Source organism: Lepidochelys kempii, chromosome 27 (genome assembly GCF_965140285.1).
Source record: "Lepidochelys kempii isolate rLepKem1 chromosome 27, rLepKem1.hap1, whole genome shotgun sequence".
In the NCBI taxonomy this organism is placed as follows: domain Eukaryota; kingdom Metazoa; phylum Chordata; order Testudines; family Cheloniidae; genus Lepidochelys; species Lepidochelys kempii.
In genome coordinates this window covers 6865369-6892888 of record NC_136406.1, presented here as the reverse complement: position 1 = coordinate 6892888, position 27520 = coordinate 6865369, and the positions used below count along the sequence as shown (strand labels likewise).

The window sequence follows — 27520 nt, the reverse complement described above, 5'->3', positions numbered from 1 at the left end:
AAAGAATCACCCCTGTAAACTCAAGATGGTAGATTCCTTACAGGGTAATTAGATTCAAAATATAGAGAATCCCTCTAGGCAAAACCTTAAGTTACAAAAAAGACACACAGACAGAAATAGTCATTCTATTCAGTACAATTCTTTTCTCAGCCATTTAAAGAAATCATAATCTAACACATACCTAGCTAGGTTTCAGAGTAACAGCCATGTTAGTCTGTATTTGCAAAAAGAAAAGGAGTACTTGTGGCACCTTAGAGACTAACCAATTTATTTGAGCATGAGCTTTCGTGAGCTACAGCTCACTTCATCGGATGCATACTGTGGAAACTGCAGCAGACATTATATACACACAGAGATCATGAAACAATACCTCCTCCCACCCCACTGTCCTGCTGGTAATAGCTTATCTAAAGTGATCATCAAGTTGGGCCATTTCCAGCACAAATCCAGGTTCTCTCACCCTCACCCCCCCCCCCCACACACACACAAACTCACTCTCTTGCTGGGAATAGCCCATCCAAAGTGACAACTCTCTTCACAATGTGTATGATAATCAAGGTGGGCCATTTCCTGCACAAATCCAGGTTCTCTCACCCCCTCACCCCCCTCCAAAAACCAGGAGGGGGGTGAGGGGGTGTGAGAACCTGGATTTGTGCAGGAAATGGCCCACCTTGATTATCATACACATTGTGAAGAGAGTTGTCACTTTGGATGGGCTATTCCCAGCAAGAGAGTGAGTTTGTGTGTGTGTGGGGGTGGAGGGTGAGAAAACCTGGATTTGTGCTGGAAATGGCCCAACTTGATGATCACTTTAGATAAGCTATTACCAGCAGGACAGTGGGGTGGGAGGAGGTATTGTTTTATGAGCTCTGTGTGTATATAATGTCTGCTGCAGTTTCCACGGTATGCATCCGATGAAGTAAGCTGTAGCTCACGAAAGCTCATGCTCAAATAAATTGGTTAGTCTCTAAGGTGCCACAAGTACTCCTTTTCTTTATACCTAGCTAGATTACTTACTAAAAGTTCTAAGACTCCATTCCTGGTCTATCCCCGGCAAAAGCAGCGTACCGACAGACCCAGACTCTTTGTTTCTCTCCCTCCTCCCAGCTTTTGAAAGTATCTTGTCTCCTCATTGTTCATTTTGGTCAGTTGCCAGCGAGGTTACCTTTAGCTTCTTAACCCTTTACAGGTGAGAGGATTTTTCCTCTGGCCAGGAGGGATTTTAAAGGGGTTTACCCTTCCCTTTATATTTATGATACTTCCATATTAATTACCTTATTTGGAATACATTGCAAAATTAACACTGGTCAAAAGCAAAAACAAGCGTCTCCCCCAGTAGGCCCTTCCTGTTATTCACTGTCTGTTCTTTTGCTGTCAGCGACCCTTCTAACACAATTGTTGCGGTTATATATTTCCTGAGCTTGACTATTGCAAATTTGTTCTATATGGGGAATTTTCCATTCTGCCCCTTCATGCCCCTTATGCACAGAAAGCCATTGTTCTGTTTTGGGGACTTTCTACTGTGACTTCTCCTACCCCTTGACACACATAAGCAAGCAGGATCTCAGTTTACGGCCTGCAGGCAAGCTTGACCAAAGTCAAGGCCTTGTTTTATGTCCCGTTAATTTTTCCCTCACAGGGGTGCTTAGCAATGCTATGGGAAAAGGGCCGGATGTGTGCATGGCAAACCTTCCCACAGTGGCTACAGGTCCACTCGCTGGATGGAAGTTGAAGCATACTCTGCTTCCTGGCTTGCCTGCGGGCCTCAGCTGTCTGTGGTGATGACACCAGCTTTAACCTGGCTTCTCCAGACTGAGCGATTATGGGCAGGATTTTCCCAGTTGTCGGTGGGAATGCTGAATAACTATTCTGGTATAGTTAAAGGGGTATGACTTTTTGTGTGTAGACAAACCCTTAGGCACAGGTCCTCAGTGGTATTCTGGAGTCCAGCTCCCATTGAAATCAATAGGAGTTAGGCACCTGGTTACCTTTAGGTGCTTTTGGAAATTGACCCGAAGTCCCATTTGTGCATTTAAAAATCTCCCCTTAAAGCCATCTCCCCCTGAAGCCTAAGTGGTGAGGAGGGTGCGTTATACTGGGCTAGACCTTTTCTCCAGGTATGTCTACACTGCGGTGCTGAGTCTCAGAGCCCTGGCCAACTGACTCGGGCTCAAGCGGCTCGGGCTGCAGGGCTAAAAATTGCAGTGTAGACCTTCCAGCTTAGGCTGGAGCCAGACTCTCCCCATTAGCAGAGTTTCAGTGACTGAATGCAAACCCTGCCATTGTTAACCCCTCCAGCCTGAATCAGCTGACTCAGCCCAGCTGCTGGCCTTTTATTTCAGTGTAGACAGACCCTTACTGAACTATTTTCAGCTTGACCAGTCATTTGCTGACACTGTTCCCAGTTTGTTCCTATTATGTCCAAGAACCCAACTACAAAGGGAATCTGGATTAAGTTTAGAAGTGTGAGCAACAAGAGTGATGTAGTGGTGGGAGTCTGCTATAGACCACCGGACCAGGGGGATGAGGTGGATGAGGCTTTCTTCCGGCAGCTCGCAGAAGCTACTAGATCGCACGCCCTGGTTCTCATGGGTGACTTTAATTTTCCTAAAAAGAAAAGGAGTACTTGTGGCACCTTAGAGACTAACCAATTTATTTGAGCATGAGCTTTCGTGAGCTACAGCTCACTTCATCGGATGCATACCGTGGAAACTGCAGCAGACTTTATATATACACAGAGAATATGAAACAATACCTCCTCCCACCCCACTGTCCTGCTGGTAATAGCTTATCTAAAGTGATCATCAGGTGGGCCATTTCCAGCACAAATCCAGGTTTTCTCACCCTCCACCCCCCCCACACAAATTCACTCTCCTGCTGGTGATAGCCCATCCAAAGTGACAACTCTTTACACAATGTGCATGACAATCAAGTTGGGCTATTTCCTGCACAAATCCAGGTTTTCTCACATCCCCCCCACCCCCATACACACACAAACTCACTCTCCTGCTGGTAATAGCTCATCCAAACTGACCTGTCTCCAAGTTTAAATCCAAGTTAAACCAGAACATCTGGGGGGGGGGGTAGGAAAAAACAAGAGGACACAGACAGACATCATCTTCCTTTCCAAATGCAAACAGATGGACATCGTACCAAAAGGACTGAAGGTAAAAAATCCATTACAATCTACATACCACACAGACTATGCCGACAGCTTGTGCCACACGCACTCAAAGAAACTGCGGAATCACCTGATCAACATCCTCTACAGCAAACAGGGAAAGATTAAGAATGAGCTCTCAAAAATGGATATTCTCATAAAAAACCAACCTTCCACACAAGCTTCCTCGTGGCTGGATTTTACTAAAACTAGACAAGCCATTTACAACACACACTTTGCTTCTCTACAAAAGAAAAAGGACACTAAACTTTCTAAACTACTATATGCTACTAGGGGCCACATCAATGGTTCCCTCAACCCACCTAGCAATATTGTTAACCTATCCGACTATACTCTCAGCCCAGCAGAAGCAGCTGTTCTATCTCGGGGCCTCTCCTTCTGCCCCTCCACCCCCACGAACATGATACAGTTCTGTGGTGACCTAGAATCCTATTTTCGACGTCTCCGACTCAAGGAATATTTCCAAAATACCTCTGAACAGCATACTAATCCACAGAGGTCTCCCTACCAACACTACAGAAAGAGGGATTCTAGGTGGACTCCTCCTGAAGGTCGAAACAGCAAACTGGACTTCTACATAGAGTGCTTCCGCCGACGTGCACGGGCTGAAATTGTGGAAAAGCAGCATCACTTGCCCCATAACCTCAGCCATGCGGAACGCAATGCCATCCACAGCCTCAGAAACAACTCTGACATCATAATCAAAAAGGCTGACAAAGGAGGTGCTGTCGTCATCATGAATAGGTCGGAATATGAACAAGAGGCTGCTCGGCAGCTCTCCAACACGAGTTTCTACAAGCCATTACCCTATGATCCCACTGAGAGTTACCAAAAGCAACTACAGCATTTGCTCAAGAAACTTCCTGAAAAAGCACAAGAACAAATCCACACAGACACACCCCTTGAACCCCGACCTGGGATATTCTATCTACTACCCAAGATCCATAAACCTGGAAATCCTGGATGCCCCATCATCTCAGGCATTGGCGCCCTGACAGCAGGATTGTCTGGCTATGTAGACTCCCTCCTCAGGCCCTACGCTACCAGCACTCCCAGCTACCTTCGAGACACCACTGACTTCCTGAGGAAACTTCAATCCATCGGTGATCTTCCTGATAACACCATCCTGGCCACTATGGATGTAGAAGCCCTCTACACCAACATTCCACACAAAGATGGACTACAAGCCGTCAGGAACACTATCCCCGATAATGTCACGGCTAACCTGGTGGCTGAACTTTGTGACTTTGTCCTTACCCATAACTATTTCACATTTGGGGACAATGGAGACCTTCAGATCAGCGGCACTGCTATGGGTACCCGCATGGCCCCACAGTATGCCAACATTTTTATGGCTGATTTAGAACAACGCTTCCTCAGCTCTCGTCCCCTAAAGCCCCTACTCTACTTGCGCTATATTGATGACATCTTCATCATCTGGACCCATGGAAAAGAAGCCCTTGAGGAATTCCACCATGACTTCAACAATTTCCATCCCACCACCAACCTCAGCCTGGTCCAGTCCACACAAGAGATCCACTTCCTGGACACTACAGTGCTAATAAACAATGGTCACATAAACACCACCCTGTACCAGAAACCTACTGACCGCTATTCCTACCTGCATGCCTCCAGCTTTCATCCAGACCACACCACACGATCCATCGTCTACAGCCAAGCTCTGCGATACAACCGCATTTGCTCCAACCCCTCAGACAGAGACAAACACCTACAAGATCTCTGTCAAGCTTTCTTACAACTACAATACCCACCTGCAGAAGTAAAGAAACAGATTGATAGAGCCAGAAGAGTTCCCAGAAGTCACCTACTACAGGACAGGCCTAACAAAGAAAATAACAGAACGCCACTAGCCGTCACCTTCAGCCCCCAACTAAAACCCCTCCAACGCATTATTAAGGATCTACAACCTATCCTAAAGGATGACCCAGCACTCTCACAAATCTTGGGAGACAGGCCAGTCCTTGCCTACAGACAGCCCCCCAACCTGAAGCAAATACTCACCAACAACCACATACCACACAACAGAACCACTAACCCAGGAACTTATCCTTGCAACAAAGCCCGTTGCCAACTGTGTCCACATAACTATTCAGGGGACACCATCACAGGGCCTAATAACATCAGCCACACTATCAGAGGCTCGTTCACCTGCACATCCAGCTATGTGATATATGCCATCATGTGCCAGCAATGCCCCTCTGCCATTTACATTGGTCAAACTGGACAGTCTCTACGTAAAAGAATAAATGGACACAAATCAGATGTCAAGAATTATAACATTCATAAACCAGTTGGAGAACACTTCAATCTCTCTGGTCACGCAATCACAGACATGAAGGTCGCTATCTTAAAACAAAAAAACTTCAAATCCAGACTCCAGCAAGAAACTGCTGAATTGGAATTTATTTGCAAATTGGATACTATTAATTTAGGCTTAAATAGAGACTGGGAGTGGCTAAGTCATTATGCAGGGTAGCCTGTATCCTCTTGTTTTTTCCTACCCCCCCACCAGATGTTCTGGTTTAACTTGGATTTAAACTTGGAGAGTGGTCAGTTTGGATGAGCTATTACCGGCAGGAAAGTGAGTTTGTGTGTGTATGGGGGTGGGGGGGATGTGAGAAAACCTGGATTTGTGCAGGAAATAGCCCAACTTGATTGTCATGCACATTGTGTAAAGAGTTGTCACTTTGGATGGGCTATCACCAGCAGGAGAGTGAATTTGTGTGGGGGGGGTGGAGGGTGAGAAAACCTGGATTTGTGCTGGAAATTGCCCACCTGATGATCACTTTAGATAAGCTATTACCAGCAAGACAGTGGGGTGGGAGGAGATATTGTTTCATATTCTCTGTGTATATATAAAGTCTGCTGCAGTTTCCACGGTATGCATCCGATGAAGTGAGCTGTAGCTCACGTAAGCTTATGCTCAAATAAATTGGTTAGTCTCTAAGGTGCCACAAGTACTCCTTTTCTTTTTGCGAATACAGACTAACATGGCTGTTACTCTGAAACCTTTAATTTTCCTGATATCTGCTGGGAGAGCAATACAGCGGTGCATAGACAATCCAGGAAGTTTTTGGAAAGCGTAGGGGACAATTTCCTGATGCAAGTGCTAGAGGAGCCAACTAGGGGGGAGCTTTTCTTGACCTGCTGCTCACAAACCGGGAAGAATTAGTGGGGGAAGCAAAAGGGGATGGGAATCTGGGAGACAGTGACCATGAGTTGGTTGAGTTCAGGATCCTGATACAGGGAAGAAAGGTAAGCAGCAGGATATGGACCCTGGACTTCAGAAAAGCAGAATTCGACTCCCTCAGGGAACGGATGGGTAGGATCCCCTGGGGGACTAACATGAAGGGGAAAGGAGTCCAGGAGAGCTGGCTGTATTTCAAGGAATCCCTGTTGAGGTTACAGGGACAAACCATCCCGATGTGTCAAAAGAATAGTAAATATGGCAGGGGACCAGCTTGACTTAACGGTGAAATCCTAGCGGATCTTAAACATAAAAAAGAAGCTTACAAGAAGTGGAAGGTTGGACATATGACCAGGGAAGAGTATAAAAATATTGCTCGGGCATGTAGGAATGAAATCAGGAGGGCCAAATCGCACCTGGAGCTGCAGCTAGCAAGAGATGTCAAGAGTAACAAGAAGGGTTTCTTCAGGTATGTTGGCAACAAGAAGAAAGCCAAGGAAAGTGTGGGCCCCTTAATGAATGAGGGAGGCAACCTAGTGACAGAGGATGTGGAAAAAGCTAATGTACTCAATGCTTTTTTTGTCTCTGTCTTCACGAACAAGGTCAGCTCCCAGACTGCTGCGCTGGGCATCACAACATGGGGAATAGATGGCCAGCCCTCTGTGGAGAAAGAGGTGGTTAGGGACTATTTAGAAAAGCTGGATGTGCACAAGTCCATGGGGCCGGACGAGTTGCATCCGAGAGTGCTAAAGGAATTGGCGGCTGTGATTGCAGAGCCATTGGCCATTATCTTTGAAAACTCGTGGCGATCGGGGGAAGTCCTGGATGACTGGAAAAAGGCTAATGTAGTGCCAATCTTTAAAAAAGGGAAGAAGGAGGATCCTGGGAACTACAGGCCAGTCAGCCTCACCACAGTCCCAGGTAAAATCATGGAGCAGGTCCTCAAGGAATCAATCCTGAAGCACTTAACATGAGAGGAAAGTGATCAGGAACAGTCAGCATGGATTCACCAAGGGCAAGTCATGCCTGGCTAACCTGATCGCCTTCTATGATGAGATTACTGGTTCTGTGGATGAAGGGAAAGCAGTGGATGTATTGTTTCTTGACTTTAGCAAAGCTTTTGACACGGTCTCGCACAGTACTCTTGTCAGCAAGTTAAAGAAGTATGGGCTGGATGAATGCACTATAAGGTGGGTAGAAAGTTGGCTAGATTGTCGGGCTCAACGGGTAGTGATCAATGGCTCCATGTCTAGTTGGCAGCTGGTGTCAAGTGGAGTGCCCCAAGGGTCGGTCCTGGGGCCGGTTTTGTTCAATATCTTCATAAATGATCTGGAGGATGGTGTGGATTGCACTCTCAGCAAATTTGCGGATGATACTAAATTGGGAGGAGTGGTAGATATGGTGGCAGGTAGGGATAGGATACAGAGGGACCTAGACAAATTGGAGGATTGGACCAAAAGAAATCTGATGAGGTTCAATAGGGATAAGTGCAGGGTCCTGCACTTAGGACGGAAGAACCCAATGCACATCTACAGACTAGGGACCAAATGGCTAGGCAGCAGTTCTGCGGAAAAGGACCTAGGGGTGATAGTGGACGAGAAGCTGGATATGAGTTAGCAGTGTGCCCTTGTTGCCAAAAGGCCAATGGCATTTTGGGATGTATAAGTAGGGGCATAGCGAGCAGATCGAGGGACGTGATTGTCCCCCTCTATTCGATATTGGTGAGGCCACATCTGGAGTACTGTGTCCAGTTTTGGGCCCCACACTTCAAGAAGGATGTGAATAAATTGGAGAGAGTCCAGTGAAGGGCAACAAAAATGATTAGGGGTCTGGAACACATGACTTATGAGGAGAGGCTGAGGGAACTGGGATTGTTTAGTCTGCAGAAGAGAAGAATGAGGGGGGATTTGATAGCTGCTTTCAACTACCTGAGAGGTGGTTCCAGAGAGGATGGTTCAAGACTATTCTCAGTGGTAGAAGAGGACAGGACAAGGAGTAACGGTCTCAAGTTGCAGTGGGGGAGGTTTAGGTTGGATATTAGGAAAAACTTTTTCACTAGGAGGGTGGTGAAACACTGGAATGCGTTACCTAGGGAGGTGGTAAAATCTCCTTCCTTAGAAGTTTAAGGTCAGGCTTGACAAAGCCCTGGCTGGGATGATTTAATTGGGGATTGGTCCTGCTTTGAGCAGGGGGTTGGACTAGATGACCTCCCGAGGTCCCTTCCAACACTGATATTCTATGATTCTATGCCAATATAGAACAATTGGCGATGCAAGACGAGTGTCACATCGTTAGCAGAGGAATTGTGTGTTGGTACATTCCTCAGCAGTGGCATGGCAGCTATTTGGGGGTATAGAGGGATGGTGCCGGGGCCTGGTGAGTTTGCACTGTCACAGAGCAGGCAGTAGCTACCACCGCTTGGGGGCTGCTAGCATTTTGTCAGATCCTGAAATCCATGGGAGTTTGATTAAGCCAGGCTGAGGAAGGAACTCAGGGTTTGTTCCTAAATGGTAGATTTTTGGCCCAAAAAATGAATGGGAGCGGAGCCTCTGAGAAGCTCTGTCCATGAAAGTGGCCATTGTCTTTGCCTGTGGTTCTGCTTCAACTCTTGATTGAGCCCTTGGTAGCTAAAAGGGATGAAGCGGAGCCTTCCAGGAATGCTGCACTTAGTCACACTCCTAATGCATCCGGCTCCCTCTGCCCTGGGGTTATTTGTGCATCACTACCAATTGTTGGTACCTGTCCAATGGCAGAGACTCGGTTGCTTTCTGCAGACCCCCCTGTGGGAGTCCCACAGTAGCTATTGCAGCAGAGTGGTCTACATAAAACTTCCTGCCCCTCTTCCTGGTGGATTGTTAGCCTTCCTGCTCCTGTGAATGGCGAGGAAGGTGGCTGGGCCAGTGGACACCAAAGGACCTGCTTCCCCCATCTAACATGAGTCGCCAGGCAGGCTGCACTGGGAAGGCAGCTCCTTGCTGGACATTATTTACATGCTCCATTGGACTAAACCGCAAACTGGGAGGGAGGGGAGCAGCAGGCTCATAGGAAAGGCCACCCCTTATCACCCTTTTCCAGCCTGCACAAGTTAGCAGTAAATCCTGAGCAGGGAAAGCAGTAACAGCAAAGGGAACATGGATGGTTTGAAGAAGCTGGCTGTGTCTTTTGCTATACATGCCACTTGCCAGAGGGCAGGACTGGAGCCTCTCAGAATAATCCCACTGACACTGCATTTCACAAACCCTTCAGTCGCCGCACCTGGGCTGCGGTGACCCCATTTCTCCAGGAGACCTGCTCAGCGGCAAGACAGCTGTTCACATGGTTGTCTGCAGTATGCTCCTACACAAGTTGCAATCTCCCCGTGGCCCATTTTACGTTGTCCTCAGCTGCTTTCCTGGTATCAATTTAGAAATCCAGCCACACAGCATTGCATGGAATATGCCAGACTTTGTGTATGTGAGTAGGTAGGAAGCTCTGTGGAAATGTCCCTGCCTTTTCTCTCTGTGAGAGAGATTCATGGTGGAGATGAGCCTTTAGAGTCTGGATACCAAATAAGACATTTTTTTCCCTTTTATTCTCTACAAGCTTGTTAGGGGGCTTATTCCTTCACCCACTTACTTCCCTGGTCCTTCTCGCATGAACAGAGAGCAACAATACCCGAAGTCCAAAGGTGCAAACAATTCGATGTTTATTGGGGTGAACTTCCAGCAAGCATGATTCCAGTTTCCTTCCTTAGTATCCTCCTTCCCAGCTCTGACACCACAGAGCCTTACACCTGTGTCCCTGATCCCATTCCTACCCTTAGCCAAACATGATTCCATCTTCCTTACTCCCATTCCCTGTTCCCATTTCCCCCTTTAGCAAAACATGATTCCAATTTTCTTACCCCCATTCCCTGTTCCCATCTCCCCCTTTAGCAAAACATGATTCCAATTTTCTTACCCCCATTCCCTGTTCCCATCTCACACACCCACATGCCCACCCCCACCCACACCCCGTCACTTCCTCATTGACTACAGATTATATAGTAAAACTTGAGTTCTGCTTAGCTATACCTTAACCAATCATTTTCCTGAAATTTAACTAACCAATCCTAACATATTGTAACATGATTATGTAACCAATTATATCCCACCACCTCAATTAGTTTACACCCAGCAAAATTAATTATACAGCAGACAGGAACAATCACAGAACCAGACAGAGATTATACAGACAAACAACAGCAAAGTGGGAACTATAATGACAAAACAATACAGAAGTGAGGATTTCACATCCCAGCTATTGATAAGTGAGTTCTTGCCAGACAGGATGCTATCAAACTAAGTTTCCTTTTACATTTTCTAGGCACTTCCCTTTCTCTGGAGGTGATAGGAATACAATCCTGTCCTGATAGTGCCTAACAGCCCAATAGCACCTTATTTCAATGTGACTAGTTTGGAATGCGAGGATGTGACCGTTCGCTTCCCAGCTTATGGCTGCCTCTGCTGCTTAGCCAAAGGCCTTAGCCTAAGAACAGGGCCTCAGACTGTCACAGTAAGAGAAGGCCCTTACACCAGCAGACAGTGATTTTGATTCTTTCTTTTATACCTCTATCACTAGCCAAGTGATAAGAATACACCTAAATTCTTAGAGTACAGGCCTTTGCAGACAGGCCTGAATATCTATATCCTAACAAAGCTCCCTGATGCAGCAATGACATTTACGTTGGGTTGAAGAAGCTTTTACAGTCCTATATCTAATATGCATGAACAGGTACCGTGACTACACTTGCAAATCAAGTACTTGTCTGAGCAAATGCCCAGTTTGGAATCAAATTGCCTGTGCAATGAGGCATCTCCGGAACTTCCAACAAATAACAAATTCCACATGCGTCTGACGAAGTGGGTATTCACCCACGAAAGCTCATGCTCCAATACATCTGTTAGTCTACAAGGTGCCACAGGACTCTTTGCCGCTTGTACAAATTCCACAAAGTTTCCAACTGGAAAGGTTTGAAAGGGCAAATGTCGACATTGTCTCAAAACAATTTGCCAAAAAACATTTATTTTGCTTCACATCAACAGTTTTCATTTCAAATTGATGTTTCAAAATGAAAAGTTTGAAATGAATACTTGGATTTGGATTTTCCTATTTAGGAAATCATTTTTGTGTAATAAAACTGCATTTTTCCACTGAAAATTTCAATGAGACTACATCATCCAATGGGAATATTTGGGGGTCCATCTATTTTGAAAGATTGACAATATTTTCTTTTCTTCTAAATTTTTGATGGAAATTTGGTTTTTCAACAAAATAAAATGAAACAAAATCCTCCTCTGCCACACTGGAAAATTGGAGCAGGAAGGGGGAAAAAATACAAGAAAAGGGGTAAACTAAAAAAAAAAGATATAGAAAATCTTCAACCAAATGAAAAGTCTCCATCAAAATTCTTGATTTGGTCAAAAAGTAACTTTTGGTCTAAAAAAATGTTTTAAGAAAAAATATTCAGCTCTTTCAAGGGTAAACTTTTCAAAATCATCTAAGTGCCTTAGGAGCCTAAGTCTCCTTTTCAGAAGTGACTTTGGGAGAGATTCGCGAAGTGCCTAATGTTTAGCCACCAGGCTACCCAGTAGAATTCATCACCCTGAGCTGGCTCCCAGGATTCCTGCCCACGGCATGGGGAGAATTAGGTGCCTAAGAATGGGATTACAGAAGCCAGCTTGCTGAGTGGGGAAGCTAGGAAATGCCAACGAGAGAGGGAGGCCCTAAGCCCCGCCCCCCAAAGAGACTTTAGTTACGTCTACACTATGAGCTAGGGGAGTGATCCCCTTGCCTGTGTACACCAACTCATGATAGGTGTCATTGAGTTAGCCCAGATATAAACAGCAGTGTAGCTGCGGTAGCAAAGTTAGAGGCAGCAGATGCACAATTGAACCGCACCTAGGTCACTCCCACTGGTTTCAGGTATGTTTGTACTCGGCATGTCTCAGCCATTCTACTGTGGCTACACATACTCCTGCTAGCTCAAAGAAAGCTAGAGCCAGTATGTGTACACATGCAGGAGAATCACACCCCCTAGCAAATAGTGTAGACATAACCTTAGGCCCCAACGTTCAGGTAGGAGGGAGGCAGCTGTCCTTGCTTGGGGCTCACAGCCATAAGCCCTATCCTGGAGTTGAGTACATAAGCCAAGTCAAGGAGGAGATGGTTGTGGTGATCCCCTTAGCTCAGTGGTTAGGGGGCTTCTCTGAGAGGTGGGTTCAAATCTCTGCTCCACATCAGGTAGTGTTGGAAATTGAACCTGGGTCTCTCACAGCCCTACCATGGGGTGAAAAGTCACCAGCTTCTACATGGGATTAGGTGTGCTCAGAGCCTGACTATTGAATCAGGATCCAAAGGCAATACATGCAATTGAGAATCCTGCTGGGGTGAAGGCATGAGTTAGGCCCCATGCTGCCTGTCAGCATCAGGGCTGAGGTGGCCAGGCTTATGCCGAGCTGCCAAAATCTGGAAACTAACAGTAGGAGCTTTGGGAATTTAGGCACCACCAGGGTCAGGCAGCGGCTGAGCAGGGGTTTTGGGAATGCCAACGGTGCCTAAACGTTGGACTTAACTGCCACTCTTGGAACCTAAGTTGCAAGTCCCTTTGTGAGTCTAGTTCTTAGGATCCTAAGTGTCACTGTAAGTCAATGGGATGTTGGCACTCGGTCAAAGTCACTTTTTGAAAATGGGCACTTGGGTGATCCTGGAATTTTTACCCCAAGTCATCATGACTTTATAACGCCAGTTCTGGTCCAGATTGATGATGTAGCTCTGTCTATGCCCAGCCACAATTATAAAAGAGAACAGACAGTACAAAAAACTTAAACACAAGTATTTTCCTTGCTATGGCCTCTTACTGTGTGAGGCAAGCAGAAAAGGAGCCAAGCAATTGATTTCCTCATATTGCCAAGCTAGAGTGCAAGTGATCACAGGGAAAAGGGCCCTTTGGAGCAATGAACTACAGAACTATAAGTTTGAACGTTGCCTGTCCAGAAATGAACAGAGGGAGGCAAAGACAAAACACAGTGTTCTGTAGCCTTTGGAGGAGTTACGTAAGGATGCAGCTCTGAGCCCCACCCTGGGAGCTGCTGGCAGAGTTGTTATAGTGAGGGGATTGTTAAAAGGAAGGAAACAAATCAAAAACATCTTTCAAATGTTTACTTTCCAGGCATATCAGCAGAACAACTGCCTAGCTGAATCCTGCAGTCACTTGCTTGCTTGTTGGGCCTCAAGCTCAACTAGGATAATAATAATGGACAGATGCTCAGATATCATAGAATATCAGGGTTGGAAGGGACCCCAGAAGGTCATCTAGTCCAACCCCCTTCTCGAAGCAGGACCAATTCCCAGTTAAATCATCCCAGCCAGGGCTTTGTCAAGCCTGACCTTAAAAACCTCTAAGGAAGGAGATTCTACCACCTCCCTAGGTAACGCATTCCAGTGTTTCACCACCCTCCTAGTGAAAAAGTTTTTCCTAATATCCAATCTAACCCCCCCCCACTGCAACTTGAGACCATTACTCCTCGTTCTGTCATCTGCTACCATTGAGAACAGTCTAGAGCTATCCTCTTTGGAACCCCCTTTCAGGTAGTTGAAAGCAGCTATCAAATCCCCCCTCATTCTTCTCTTCTGCAGGCTAAACAATCCCAGCTCCCTCAGCCTCTCTTCATAACTCATGTGTTCCAGTCCCCTAATCATTTTTGTTGCCCTTCGCTGGACTCTCTCCAATTTATCCACATCCTTCTTGAAGTGTGGGGCCCAAAACTGGACACAGTACTCCAGATGAGGCCTCACCAATGTCGAATAGAGGGGAACGATCACATCCCTCGATCTGCTCGCTATGCCCCTACTTATACATCCCAAAATGCCATTGGCCTTCTTGGCAACAAGGGCACACTGCTGACTCATATTCAGCTTCTCGTCCACTGTCACCCCTAGGTCCTTTTCCGCAGAACTGCTGCCTAGCCATTCGGTCCCTAGTCTGTAGCTGTGCATTGGGTTCTTCCATCCTAAGTGCAGGACCCTGCACTTATCCTTATTGAACCTCATCAGATTTCTTTTGGCCCAATCCTCCAATTTGTCTAGGTCCTTCTGTATCCTATCCCTCCCCTCCAGCGTATCTACCACTCCTCCCAGTTTAGTATCACCCGCAAATTTGCTGAGAGTGCAATCCACACCATCCTCCAGATCATTTATGAAGATATTGAACAAAACCGGCCCCAGGACTGACCCTTGGGGCACTCCAGTTGATACCGGCTGCCAACTAGACATGGAGCCATTGATCACTACCCGTTGAGCCCGACAATCTAGCCAGCTTTCTGCCCACCTTATAGTGCATTCATCCAGCCCATACTTCCTTAACTTGCTGACAAGAATACTGTGGGAGACCGTGTCAAAAGCTTTGCTAAAGTCAAGAAACAATACATCCACTGCTTTCCCTTCATCCACAGAACCAGTAATCTCATCAGTAATCTTTGATCAGAGGAAGTACATAATGCACTGGTGAGTGTGTATGTGTCACAGGTTGCCCTCTGCGCCTGATCCACAGCGGATGCTGTGCTGTATGGAGGACTGTGTTGGAAATGCAAGACCTCTTTAAGGGCAGAGTGGGTTTCCTGGTCCTGCTTGCAGCTAAAAGGCACTGTAGCAAAGAGTCTGGTCAGAGTTAGTTTGGAGAGAAGTCAGTTTAAAGGTACGTGGGGTGAATTGTGCCTCGCAATCTTAGGGAGCAGCCTGTTTTCTTGCTCTCTTTTCGGGATCTTGTGTGCTATCGTTCTGAATTTTAAGAAATAAAGCAGTGTTATTGCGGATTCTTTAGCTGTCCTTCTGTAACCCTAGAATGGGAACACTACTGGAAAGAGGTCACCTGGCTGAACGGCTGGACTACAAAAGATGTAGCCCGACAGGCCATTGCAGGGCCAAAAACGTGCTGGAGAGGAAGACAGTTGCAACTCTATGCTCTATGCCTGTGGCGGTGAGTGGAACTGCTTACAACCAGATTTTCCCAACTGTGTGAGCTAAACTGCACACACAATTTATGTCTGCCCAAACGGCATGTGTGTGCAACCCCTTCAGTGTGACTGTAGGTATTTGCAAGTGCAAATAAGGGGTTGTGCAGAGGATGACTCCAGGGATTATTCAGGCTGTATTAGCAGAACGCAGCCATCCCCGTCTGTGCTGTTGCAGCACAGCAGTTTCAGATCAGGAGTGGCTCTGAGTGAGTTTCTCAGGCTGTTCAGTGGCTGACGTGATGTGAGCTGATACCTCCGTCTCATTCCCAGAGATTCAGAAGCACTGAAAGGTCGCTTCAGGACATTCAGAAAAGCCACAGAACCAAACCGAATTCTGGACAATGCAAGACGGAGGTCTGTAAGGGGCACCAATTCCTAGCATTTGAACCATCAGTTTCAGCCAATGGGCCTATTTGTTTTGCATGCATTTGTCTGCAGCCTGGCCAACTCTCACTATTTAATCATGGCTCTTGTGATATTTGGATGATTTTCTTAAAGCCCGATTCCACGAGAATCTCAGCTTGCATTTATTTACTTAAAGTAAGTTTCTAGTCATTGTGGTTGCAAAGAAAAGCTTAAAACTGTGAGCCCGAGTGCAACCTATGTAGGATTGTAGTCCTGGCCTGACATAAGTAATTAAATATGGGTGAGATCTAATTTCTAGGAGGACTGAAGTAGGGAGATAAATTAATTAGCAGGCTAAAAATGAAATATTTGTGCTAACTTAGGTAAGTAAATGGGGTCAGTAAGCCAGGAGACAAAATGTCTGAGCTAGCCAAGAAAAGAGGGAGAACTCCCAGGGAACCACAAACAATGAACAAAATCAGTCAAGAATGTAAAAATGTACCCTAGCTTTTGAGGAATTGCTAGTTAGTTCTACTTGGAACCCATTTAAAGGCCAGTTCAGCTTAGTGCAAAGGAACATAGTACATGTCTACGTCTAAACTGTGAGACGGCGATGTAAATTCCATCTCAGTGTTGGGGCCAGACAGCTAGGACCAGGTGCTGGCCTGCTCTCCAACTAACTTTGCCACTAGGCCACCAATGAGCCGGTTTAGCAGCTTTGCTTATAAGTCTGGCCCCACAGATCAGGGGCTGCTCAGTGAGAACCATGCCCACAGCCGTGCTTGCCCTTATTCCATTCTGCATCCAGTTGCTGCTCCTTTTCTTCTCCAGCCCTCTGGCTTCTGACTTTGACCCCAGCTCTGCCTCTGGCTTACGACTCTGTTTTACCCCCTGGCTCCGGCATTCAGATTCTGTCCCTCCAGTACTTACCCTGGGCTCATTCCTGGACTCTGCCCAGCCTGCACCCCACTCTAACAGGTAGGCTGAACTCTTGTTTCATCCACTAGGCCTGAGCACCTGTCATAAATATAAAGGGAAGGGTAAACCCCTTTAAAATCCCTCCTGGCCAGAGGAAAAATCTTCTCACCTGTAAAGGGTTAAGAAGCTAAAGGTAACCTCACTGGCACCTGACCAAAATGACCAATGAGGAGACAAGATACTTTCAAAAGCTGGGAGGAGGGAGAAAAACAAAGGGTCTGTGTCTGTCTGTATGCTGCTTTTGCTTGGAATGGAACAGGAATGGAGTCTTAGACCTTTTAGTAAGTAATCTAGCTAGGTATGTGTTAGATTATGATTTCTTTAAATGGCTGAGAAAAGAACTGTGCTAAATAGAATGACTATTCCTGTATGTGTATCTCTTTTGTAACTTAAGGTTTTGCCTAGAGGGATTCTCTACGTTTTGAATCTAATTACCCTGTAAGGTATCTACCATCCTGATTTTACAGAGGTGATTCCTTTACTTCTATTAAAAGTCTTCTTGTAAGAAAACTGAATGCTTTTTCATTGTTCTACGATCCAAGGGTTTAGGTCTGTGGTCACCTTTGCAAATTGGTGAGGATTTTTACCAAGCCTTCCCCAGGAAGTGGGGTGCAAGGGTTGGGAGGATTTGGGGGGGAAAGACATGTCCAAACTACGTTTTCCAGTAAACCCAGTTAGAGTTTGGTGGTGGCAGTGGAAATTCCAAGGGCAAAGGGTAAAATTAATTTGTACCTTGGGGAAGTTTTAACCTAAGCTGGTAAAAGTAAGCTTAGGAGGTTTTCATGCAGGTCCTCACATCTGTACCCTAGAGTTCAGAGTGGGGAAGGAACCTTGACAGCACCCATGGCCCAGTCAGCTACACTTGGATAGACATACGACTGCTAGCTGTGATCAAGCTACTGTGCTAAAACTAGGCATGTAGCCGTGGCAGCGCAAGTGGTGGGAGGGGCAGTTGACCCAAATATGATCCCATCCGAAATCCTAACTACACATTTGGGGTGGCTCAGTCTTTGCACTGCCACAGCTACATTTCTATTTTTAGAGTGCAGCTCCAGCCTAGAGATACCTTCTAAAGGCATAGAGGGTGGGATATAATTTTTTCACCTGCTATCCATTTCCCAACTTGTTGTCTTTCATTATATTAAGTAAAGGAGGATGAAAGCTGCTTCTTGAACCGAGGCAGGACTGAAAGCATGCTTACTTGTAATGGAGCATCGTCTAGACTGCAGAAGGGAATAGATGGTTCTTTTATCATTTTGCAGAAATACATTTTACATAATGATTGTAAGGTTATTTACAGTCTTCTTTGTCTCAAATAGACAAAGTAATGTGAAACCCCTTATTATTAATAATGAAAAAAACGTGGGTAGTGAAAAGGTGATTATTATGGATAGTATAGGGGGGTTGGGGGTTTTATCTCTACAGATTCATGACTGGGCCTTTTATTATGTTTGTGAATGTAATGATTTGTGTGTGTGATTATGAGTGTGTTTGTATGCAGCAATGATCTTTGCTAAAGAGAAGCAATGGATTCCTGCAATACCGCACCTCAGAAAGGCAAGACCCAGAACTGTGGCTGGAGGCAGCAAACAAATTCAATTCTCTTTGTGCTGAATAGAACCAAAAGTATTTATCCTGTACATAGAACACATAAAGGGAAGGCAATCTGCTTTCTTGGCTAGAATGAGTTGTGCTATTCTGAGATGTTATTGCTTGAAAGCCTCACCATACAACTGTAGAATTAGTTGCAATTCAATTAGGGCTGTCGATTAATCACAGTTAACTCACACAATTAACTCAAAAAAATTAATCGCAGTTTTAAGCACACTGTTAAACAATAGAATACCAATTGAAATTTATTAAATATTGTGGATGTTTTTCTACATTTTCAAATATATTGATTTCAATTACAACACAGAATATAAAGTGTACAGTGTTCACTTTATATTATTTTTATTACAAATATTTGCACTGTAAAAATGATAAAAGAAATAGTATTTTTCAATTCACCTCATACAAGTACTGGAGTGCAATCTCTTTATTGTGAAAGCACAACTTACAATGTAGGTTTCAGAGTAACAGCCGTGTTAGTCTGTATTCGCAAAAAGAAAAGGAGGACTTGTGGCACCTTAGAGACTAACCAATTTATTTGAGCATAAGCTTTCGTGAGCTACAGCTCACTTCATCGGATGCATACTGTGGAAACTGCAGCAGACTTTATATATACACAGAGAATATGAAACAATACCTCCTCCCACCCCACTGTCCTGCTGGTAATAGCTTATCTAAAGTGATCATCAGGTGGGCCATTTCCAGCACAAATAGCCCAACTTGATTGTCATGCACATTGTGTAAAGAGTTGTCACTTTGGATGGGCTATCACCAGCAGGAGAGTGAATTTGTGTGGTGGGGTGGAGGGTGAGAAAACCTGGATTTGTGCTGGAAATGGCCCACCTGATGATCACTTTAGATAAGCTATTACCAGCAGGACAGTGGGGTGGGAGGAGGTATTGGTTCATATTCTCTGTGTATATATAAAGTCTGCTGCACTTTCCACGATATGCATCTGTTAAAGTGAGCTGTAGCTCACGAAAGCTTATGCTCAAATAAATTGGTTAGTCTCTAAGGTGCCACAAGTATTCCTTTTCTTTTGGCAACTTACAATGTAGATTTTTTTTTTGTTCTATAACTGCACTCAGAAACAGTCCTACTCAGTCCTGCTTCTTGTGCAGCCAATCACTAAGAGAAACAAGTTTGTTTATATTTACGGGAGATAATACTGCCCACTTCTTATTTACCTGAAAACGACAACAGATGTTCGCATGGCACTTTTGTAGCTGGTATTGCAAGGTATTTATGTGCCAGATATGCTAAACATTCAGATGTCCCTTCATGCTTTGGCCACCATTCCAGAGGACATGCTTCCACGCTGATGACGCTCATTAAAAAAATAACACGTTAATTAAATTTGTGACTGAACTCCTTGGGGGAGAATTGTATGTCTCCTGCTCTGTGTTTTACCCACATTCTGCCATATATTTCATGTTATAGCAGTCTCAGATCATGACCCAGCATGCTGTTCATTTTAAGAACACTTTCAGTGCAGATTTGATAAAACACAAAGAAGGTACCAATGTGAGATTTCTAAAGATAGCTACAGCACTCGACCAAGATTTAAGAATCTGAAGTGTCTTCCAAAATCAGAGAGGGATGAAGTGTGGAACATGCTTTCAGAAGTCTTAAAAGAGCTACACTCCAATGCAGAAACTACAGAACCCGAACCACCAAAAATGAAAATTATCCTTCTGCTGGTGGCATCTGACTCAGAAGATGAAAATGAACATGTGTTGGTCTGCACTGCTTTGGATAGTTATCGAGCAGAACCCGTCATTAGCATGGACACACGTCCTCTGGAATGGTGGTTGAAGCATGAAGGGACATATGAATCTTTAGCGCACCTGGCATGTAAATATCTTGCGATGCTGGCTACAACAGTGCCATGCAAATGTCTGTTCTCACTGTCAGGTGACATTGTAAACAATAAGCGGGCAGCATTGTCTCCTGCAAATGTAAACAAACTTGCCTGAACAAGAGGTAGGACTAAGTGGACTTGTAGGCTCTAAAGTTTTACATTGTTTCATTTTTTGAATGCAGTTATTTTTTGTACATAACTCTAGATTTGTAAGTTCAGCTTTCATGATAAAGAGATTACACTACATTATTTGTATTAAGTGAATTGAAAAATACTGTTTCCTTTTTACACTGCAAATATTTATAATAAATAATAAAATATAAAGTGAGCACTGTACACTTTGTATTCTGTGTTGTAATTGAAATCAATATATTTGAAAATATGGAAAACATCCAAAAATATTTATATAAATGGTATTGTATTATTGTTTAACAGCGCGATTAATCGCAAGATTAATCGTTATTAATTTTTTAATTGCTTGACAGCCCTAAATTAAATCCATTATTATTATGTTACACAAGCCTAAGAGGTGACACTCATTATCAGGATTGTGCGGGGTGCTATACATCATTTCAAAATGTATAAAAAGCTGAAAAATTCTCAGTGCTTTTCCATGGGAATTGCTTCATAGGAACTGTGTAAATAAAAACTCGACTCACTGCTATATAGACAGGTCATTCAGCAGAGAATACATGCTCATGTGGCATAGAGGTTTTACCGGTGAGGTTCTGGGGGCTGCATTGCTCAGAACTGGTAGGTAGGCGATAGGCTGGGTTGAGGACCCAACATGGAGTTAATCAATGCAGAACATGCAAAGAGTTAGGCTGGCACAGACAGACTGCAAAAGCTTGATAGCAATAGGCTTCAACAACAGAGCAAACACTGCCACCAAGAATGGCTGTGGGAGCACCCAAGGCAGACCATGTGCAATATTCCTCTTTGTGTCTGCAAACCACGAGGATGGAGACAAAGAAGCCAAACAGGGTAGGGAGCAAAGGAAACTGTTTTTAGTAGAGACCTTTTGCATTGAGCTTCAGAACAGATGGAGAAATGTGACATCACAGAAGACAAGAAGTTGCCCTATGAGCAAGTGGCTCTGCCCTTGACATGACAAAGGTTCAGGCTAAGAAGCTTCAACCAGTAATAGGGACAAGCAAGGGAAAGGAGCCACTGGAGAGCAAGAAGAGCTAAATAATCCTGACTAATTACTTCATGATGAGGAAATGGCCTGGGGCATCTGAGGCCCAGAGAAAGAAAATAGGGCAGCCTGCTCCCTCCCAGGGTTTCCTCTGGAGGATGCTGGGGGACTACTCATGATTCTGTTCTCTTTGGGAACAAATCACACCAGTGAAGGAAGGTGTGTTACAATTTAGAACCACTTCAGGGATTTGGGATAAGATGTTCAGGTGACCTCATCCGCTGAGATCTTTCCAATGAATGAAGGAAGCAGATGAGTAACACAACCAACGTTCAAATAGCACTAAAGCAGAGGATTTGGGATTCCTGGGGCATTTGAATGCTGTTGGTGAATGTTTGGATGAGATAGCCTCTGCTTAAGCAGGTGGTGAAAGCAAAGTGCTAGGTTCATAAAGGGCAGGGGCTACTAGGCAGGAAGTGGGAATAGGGCATTTTTTCTCTGGAATAGTCTAGCAATACAGAAAGTCAATTTTTTGGCAAAAAAATTCTCCCACCAAAAATGGGATTTCATGAAAGCAATTTTTTTTTCACAAGGAAAATTCATTTCCATTTTTTCTTTACAGGAAACTTTGAAAACAACAAAACAGAACAATTTCTTTATGCTTCAGACTGAAATATTCATTTTGTCTCAGTTGCTGAAAATCAAAACAAGAGATTTGTTTCCCTTTTCTGCCCCTTCTTTGCCACTCACTGTGAGCAGAATGACTGACTTCTAGGGTTGTTGTGGGTTTTTTTCCCACTCTTTCCTTCTGTCAAGGTTCCTCCCCCACTCTGAACTCTAGGGTACAGATGTGGGGACCTGCATGAAAAACCTCCTAAGCTTATCTTTACCAGCTTAGGTCAAAACTTCCCCAAGGTAACAAATATTACCCCCGTTATCCTTGGAATGGCCGCTACCACCACCAAACTAATACTGGTTACTGGGGAAGAGCTGTTTGGACGCGTCCTTCCCCCCAAAATACTTCACAAAACCTTGCACCCCACTTCCTGGACAAGGTTTGGTAAAAAGCCTCACCAATTTGCATAGGTGACCACAGACCCAGACCCTTGGATCTTAAGAACAATGAACAATCCTCCCAACACTTGCACCCCCCCTTTCCTGGGAAATGTTGGATAACAAGCCTCACCAATTTGCATAGGTGACCACAAACCCAAACCCTTGGATCTGAGAACAATGAAAAAGCATTCAGTGTTTTACAAGAAGACTTTTAATAAAAAATAGAAGTAAATAGAAATAAAGAAATCCCCCCTGTAAAATCAGGATGGTATATATCTTACAGGGTAATTAGATTAAAAAAACATAGAGAACCCCTCTAGGCAAAACCTTAAGTTACAAAAAAGATACACAGACAGAAATAGTTATTCTATTCAGCACAATTCTTTTCTCAGCCATTTAAAGAAATCATAATCTAACACATACCTAGCTAGATTACTTACTAAAAGTTCTAAGGCTCCATTCCTGTTCTGTCCCTGGCCAAGACGACTACAGACAGACACACAAACCCTTTGTTTCTCTCCCTCCTCCCAGCTTTTGAAAGTATCTTGTCTCCTCATTGGTCATTTTGGTCAGGTGCCAGCGAGGTTACCTTTAGCTTCTTAACCCTTTACAGGTGAGAGGAGCTTTCCCCTGGCCAGGAGGGATTTCAAAGGGGTTTACCCTTCCCTTTATATTTATGACACGCCCCCCAAATCTCAGCTAGGGTGAAACACTGGCTGGGATTTCTTCCTGGAGCTCTAGGAAAACAGAGTTAATAAGACACATGCATCTCTAAATATACTACCAAGTACATAAAGACTAACAATATTTTCCACATCTCAAGGACGATTTTAACCAGTTGATTCTGGGAAACTTTCACGGGAGAGTGCATCAGCCACTTTGTTAGAAGCTCCTGAGATGTGTTGGATGTCGAAATCAAAATCTTGGAGAGCTAAACTCCACCGAAGAAGTTTTCTGTTAGTTTCTTTGACGGTGTGAAGCCACTTTAGTGCAGCATGGTCGGTTTGCAGGTGGAAACGCCGTCCCCAAACATATGGGCGTAGCTTTTCCAGAGCGTAGACAATGGCATAACATTCTTTTTCAGTGACTGACCAGTTGCTTTCCCTCTCAGACAGTTTTTTGCTGAGAAACACTACAGGGTGGAATTCTTGATCAGGTCCTTTCTGCATTAAAACTGCTCCCACACCACGCTCGGATGCATCTGTGGTTACTAGGAACGGTTTGTCAAAGTCTGGGGCCCTTAGTACAGGGTCAGACATGAGTGTCGCTTTAAGCTTGTTAAAGGCCTTCTGACACCTTCCGGTCCACTGAACAGCATTTGGCTGTTTCTTTTTGGTTAGGTCTGTCAGTGGGGCAGCGATTTGGCTGTAGTGCGGTACAAATTGTCTGTAATAACCGGCCAAGCCTAAGAAGGATTGAACCTGTTTCTTTGACTTTGGGACAGGCCACTTTTGGATAGCATCCACTTTGGCCTGTAGGGGGCTGATAGTTCCTTGACCCACCTGGTGTCCAAGGTAAGTCACTCTGTTTAGGCCTATTTGACACTTCTTAGCCTTAACAGTTAGTCCTGCCTCCCTTATGCGCTCAAGGACTTTTTGTAGATGTTCCAGGTGGTCTGCCCAGGAATCTGAAAATATGGCCACATCGTCAAGGTAGGCGACTGCATATTCTCCTAATCCCGCTAGGAGACCATCTACAAGTCTTTGGAAAGTGGCGGGTGCATTTCGCAGCCCGAAAGGGAGTACATTAAATTCATACAGCCCGAGATGTGTGATGAAGGCTGACCTTTCCTTGGCAGATTCATCTAGCGGTACCTGCCAGTACCCCTTGGTTAAGTCCAAGGTAGAGATGAACTGGGCCCTTCCCAGTTTCTCTAATAGTTCATCTGTGCGTGGCATGGGATAGTTGTCTGGGCGAGTTACAGCATTTAGCTTACGGTAGTCCACGCAAAAACGTATTTCCCCATCTGGTTTGGGAACTAGAACCACTGGAGATGCCCATGCACTTTCAGAGGGGCGGATTACACCCATCTGTAACATATCCTGGATCTCCCGTTCTATAGCAGTTTTAGCTTGAGGAGACACCCGGTAAGGGTGGACCCTAATTGGGTGAGCATTACCTGTGTCAATGGAGTGGTATGCCCGTTCAGTCAGTCCTGGGGTGGCTGAGAACGTTGGCGCGTAGCTAGTGCACAGCTCCTGGATCTGCTGTCGCTGCATACGCCCAAGGGTCATGGAGAGGTTCACCTCTTCCACACCACCAGCACATTTCCCTTCGTAGTAAACACCTTCAGGCCACTCAGCGTCGTCTCCTCCCTGGGCTGTAAACTGACAAACCTTTAATTCTCTGGAATAAAAGGGCTTTAGAGAATTAATATGGTACACCTTAGGCTTTCGGTTGGAGGTGGGGAATGCTATGAGATAATTAACAGCTCCCAGGCGCTCCTGGACCACGAATGGCCCTTCCCACGATGCTTCCATTTTATGGGCCTGGAGCGCCTTTAAGACCATGACCTGGTCTCCTACTTTGAAGGAACGCTCTCTGGCATGTTTATCATACCAGGCTTTTTGCTCTTTTTGAGCATCCTGTAAGTTTTCTCTAGCAAGGGCTAAAGAGGTTCGGAGGGTGTTTTGTAGGTTGGTTACAAAGTCCAGAATGTTAGTTCCTGGAGAAGGTGTAAATCCCTCCCATTGCTGCTTCACCAACTGCAATGGCCCCTTAACCTCACGGCCATATACAAGTTCAAATGGGGAAAACCCTAAACTGGGATGTGGTACAGCTCTGTAGGCAAAGAGCAACTGCTGCAATACTAGGTCCCAATCATTGGAGTGCTCATTTACGAATTTACGTATCATGGCCCCCAAAGTTCCATTAAACTTCTCCACCATGCCATTTGTTTGATGATGGTAAGGAGTGGCAACCAAGTGATTTACCCCATGAGCTTCCCAAAGGTTTTTCATAGTTCCTGCCAGGAAATTAGTCCCTGCATCTGTGAGGATGTCGGAGGGCCAACCTACCCTGGCAAAAATGTCTGCTAGTGCCTGGCACACACTTTTAGCCCTGGTGTTGCTTAGAGCTACTGCTTCCGGCCATCGGGTGGCAAAATCCATGAAAGTCAGTATGTACTGCTTTCCTCTGGGTGTCTTTTTCGGAAAAGGACCCAGAATATCCACAGCTACTCGCTGAAATGGAACTTCAATGATGGGGAGTGGCTGGAGAGGAGCTTTGACCTGGTCTTGGGGTTTTCCCACTCTTTGGCACACCTCACAAGACTGGACATAGGTAGAAACATCCTTGCCCATTCCCTCCCAGTGGAATGACCCCCCCAAACGGTCTTTGGTCCTGTTCACCCCAGCATGGCCACTAGGGTGATCATGGGCTAAGCTCAAGAGCTTGGCCCGGTATTTAGTTGGAACTACCAACTGTCTCTGAGGATGCCAGTCTTCCTGGTGTCCCCCAGAAAGAGTTTCCTTGTATAAAAGTCCTCTTTCTACAACAAACCTGGATCGATTAGAAGAGCTGAGAGGCGGTGGGTTGCTCCGTGCCGCCGTCCAAGCTCTCTGGAGGCTTTCATCTGCTTCCTGTTCGGTCTGGAACTGTTCCCTTGATGCTGGAGACATCAGTTCCTCATGGGATTGTGGACCTAGGCTTGGTCCCTCTGGAAGCGATATAGGGGATGGAGCTGTTTCTGTTGACTGTGAACCGCTCTCCGCTGGTGCACTATGTTGGGATTCAGGCTCCGGCTGAGCCTCTTGTGTAGGGTTATCGGCTGCTGCCAGTTCAGGTTCGGTGGGGCCCTCTGGTGTTGAGGTTGCAAGTACTGGATTCAGTGCTGACACGGGGTCTGGTGTTGGTTGTTCGGCTGGTTCCGGTTCTGGGACTGGTTCCGTCTGGGTCTCTGGGACTGGATCCACTACTGCTGTTGCAGACATTGGCCTGGGGTCCAGGTCCATCACCTCTGACTGGGTCCTGATAGAAGTTTCCGGAACAGAGCTAGGCCTCACGGCTTGTTTAGCCTGGTTGCGGGTGACCATTCCCACCCTCTTGGCCTGCTTCACATGATTGGCCAAGTCTTCCCCCAACAGCATGGGGATGGGATAATCATCATAGACTGCAAAAGTCCACATTCCTGACCAGCCCTTGTACTGGACAGGCAACTTGGCTGTAGGCAAATTGAAAGAGTTGGACTTGAAGGGTTGAATCGTCACTTGGATCTCTGGGTTGATTAAATTGGGGTCCACTAAGGAAGCATGGATAGCTGACACTTGTGCTCCGGTGTCCCTCCACGCGGTGACCTTCTTCCCGCCCACACTCACAGTTTCCCTCCGCTCCAAGGGTATCTGGGAGGTATCTGGGCCTGTGGACCTCTGGTGTGATTCCGGTGCAATGAACTGTAATCTGTTGGGGTTCTTGGGGCAGTTGGCCTTTACATGCCCCAGCTCGTTACACTTAAAACATCGTCCAGCTGACGGGTCACTGGGACGAGGAGGGTTGCTGGAGAACGGGGTGGTGGGACGATAAGGGGTCTGGAGGGTTCTTTGGGAGGTAGGTGGGGCTTTGGGCGGCCCCCGGTAATAGGGTGTGGTCTGGGGTGGTCCCTTCTGGTCTCCGCTCCAACTGCGACCAGTTTTCTTCTTCTCTGCCACCTCCACCCATCTGGCTCCAATCTCTCCTGCCTCGATTACAGTTTTGGGTTTCCCATCTAGGATGTATCTTTCTATTTCCTCAGGAACACCCTCTAAGAATTGTTCCATTTGCATTAGGAAGGGCAAATTTACTGGAGATTCAACACTTGCTCCTGATATCCAGGCATCCCAATGTTTCACAATGTGGTAGGCATGTCGGGTAAATGACATGTCTGGTTTCCACCTTAGGGCTCGGAACCTCCGACGAGACTGCTCGGGTGTTATCCCCATTCTGACTCTCGCCTTGGATTTAAACAGTTCATACTTGTTCATGTGTTCTTTAGGCATTTCAGCTGCCACCTCAGCTAAGGGTCCACTGAGCTGCGGCCTCAGCTCTACCATGTATTGGTCAGTAGAGATGCTGTACCCAAGGCAGGCCCTTTCGAAGTTTTCTAAGAAGGCCTCAGTATCATCACCTGCCTTGT

The 27520-nt window shown here is 45.6% G+C and overlaps 2 protein-coding genes across 3 annotated transcripts in view; one reads left to right on the top strand and one right to left on the bottom strand.

Moving 5' to 3' along the window:
• ASIC2 (acid sensing ion channel subunit 2) overlaps nucleotides 1–27520 on the top strand; it is a 1322378-nt gene that overhangs the window by 818347 nt on the left and 476511 nt on the right. The window lies entirely within an intron of this gene.
• On the bottom strand, nucleotides 22791–27499 carry LOC140903988 (uncharacterized). The gene is made up of 2 exons (XM_073326065.2): nucleotides 24530–27499; nucleotides 22791–24037 (listed from the first exon to the last, which is right to left on the bottom strand). Exons 1-2 carry the CDS (start codon nucleotides 27435–27437, stop codon nucleotides 23241–23243), a joined length of 3705 nt encoding a protein of 1234 aa, XP_073182166.2. The 5' UTR covers nucleotides 27438–27499; the 3' UTR covers nucleotides 22791–23240.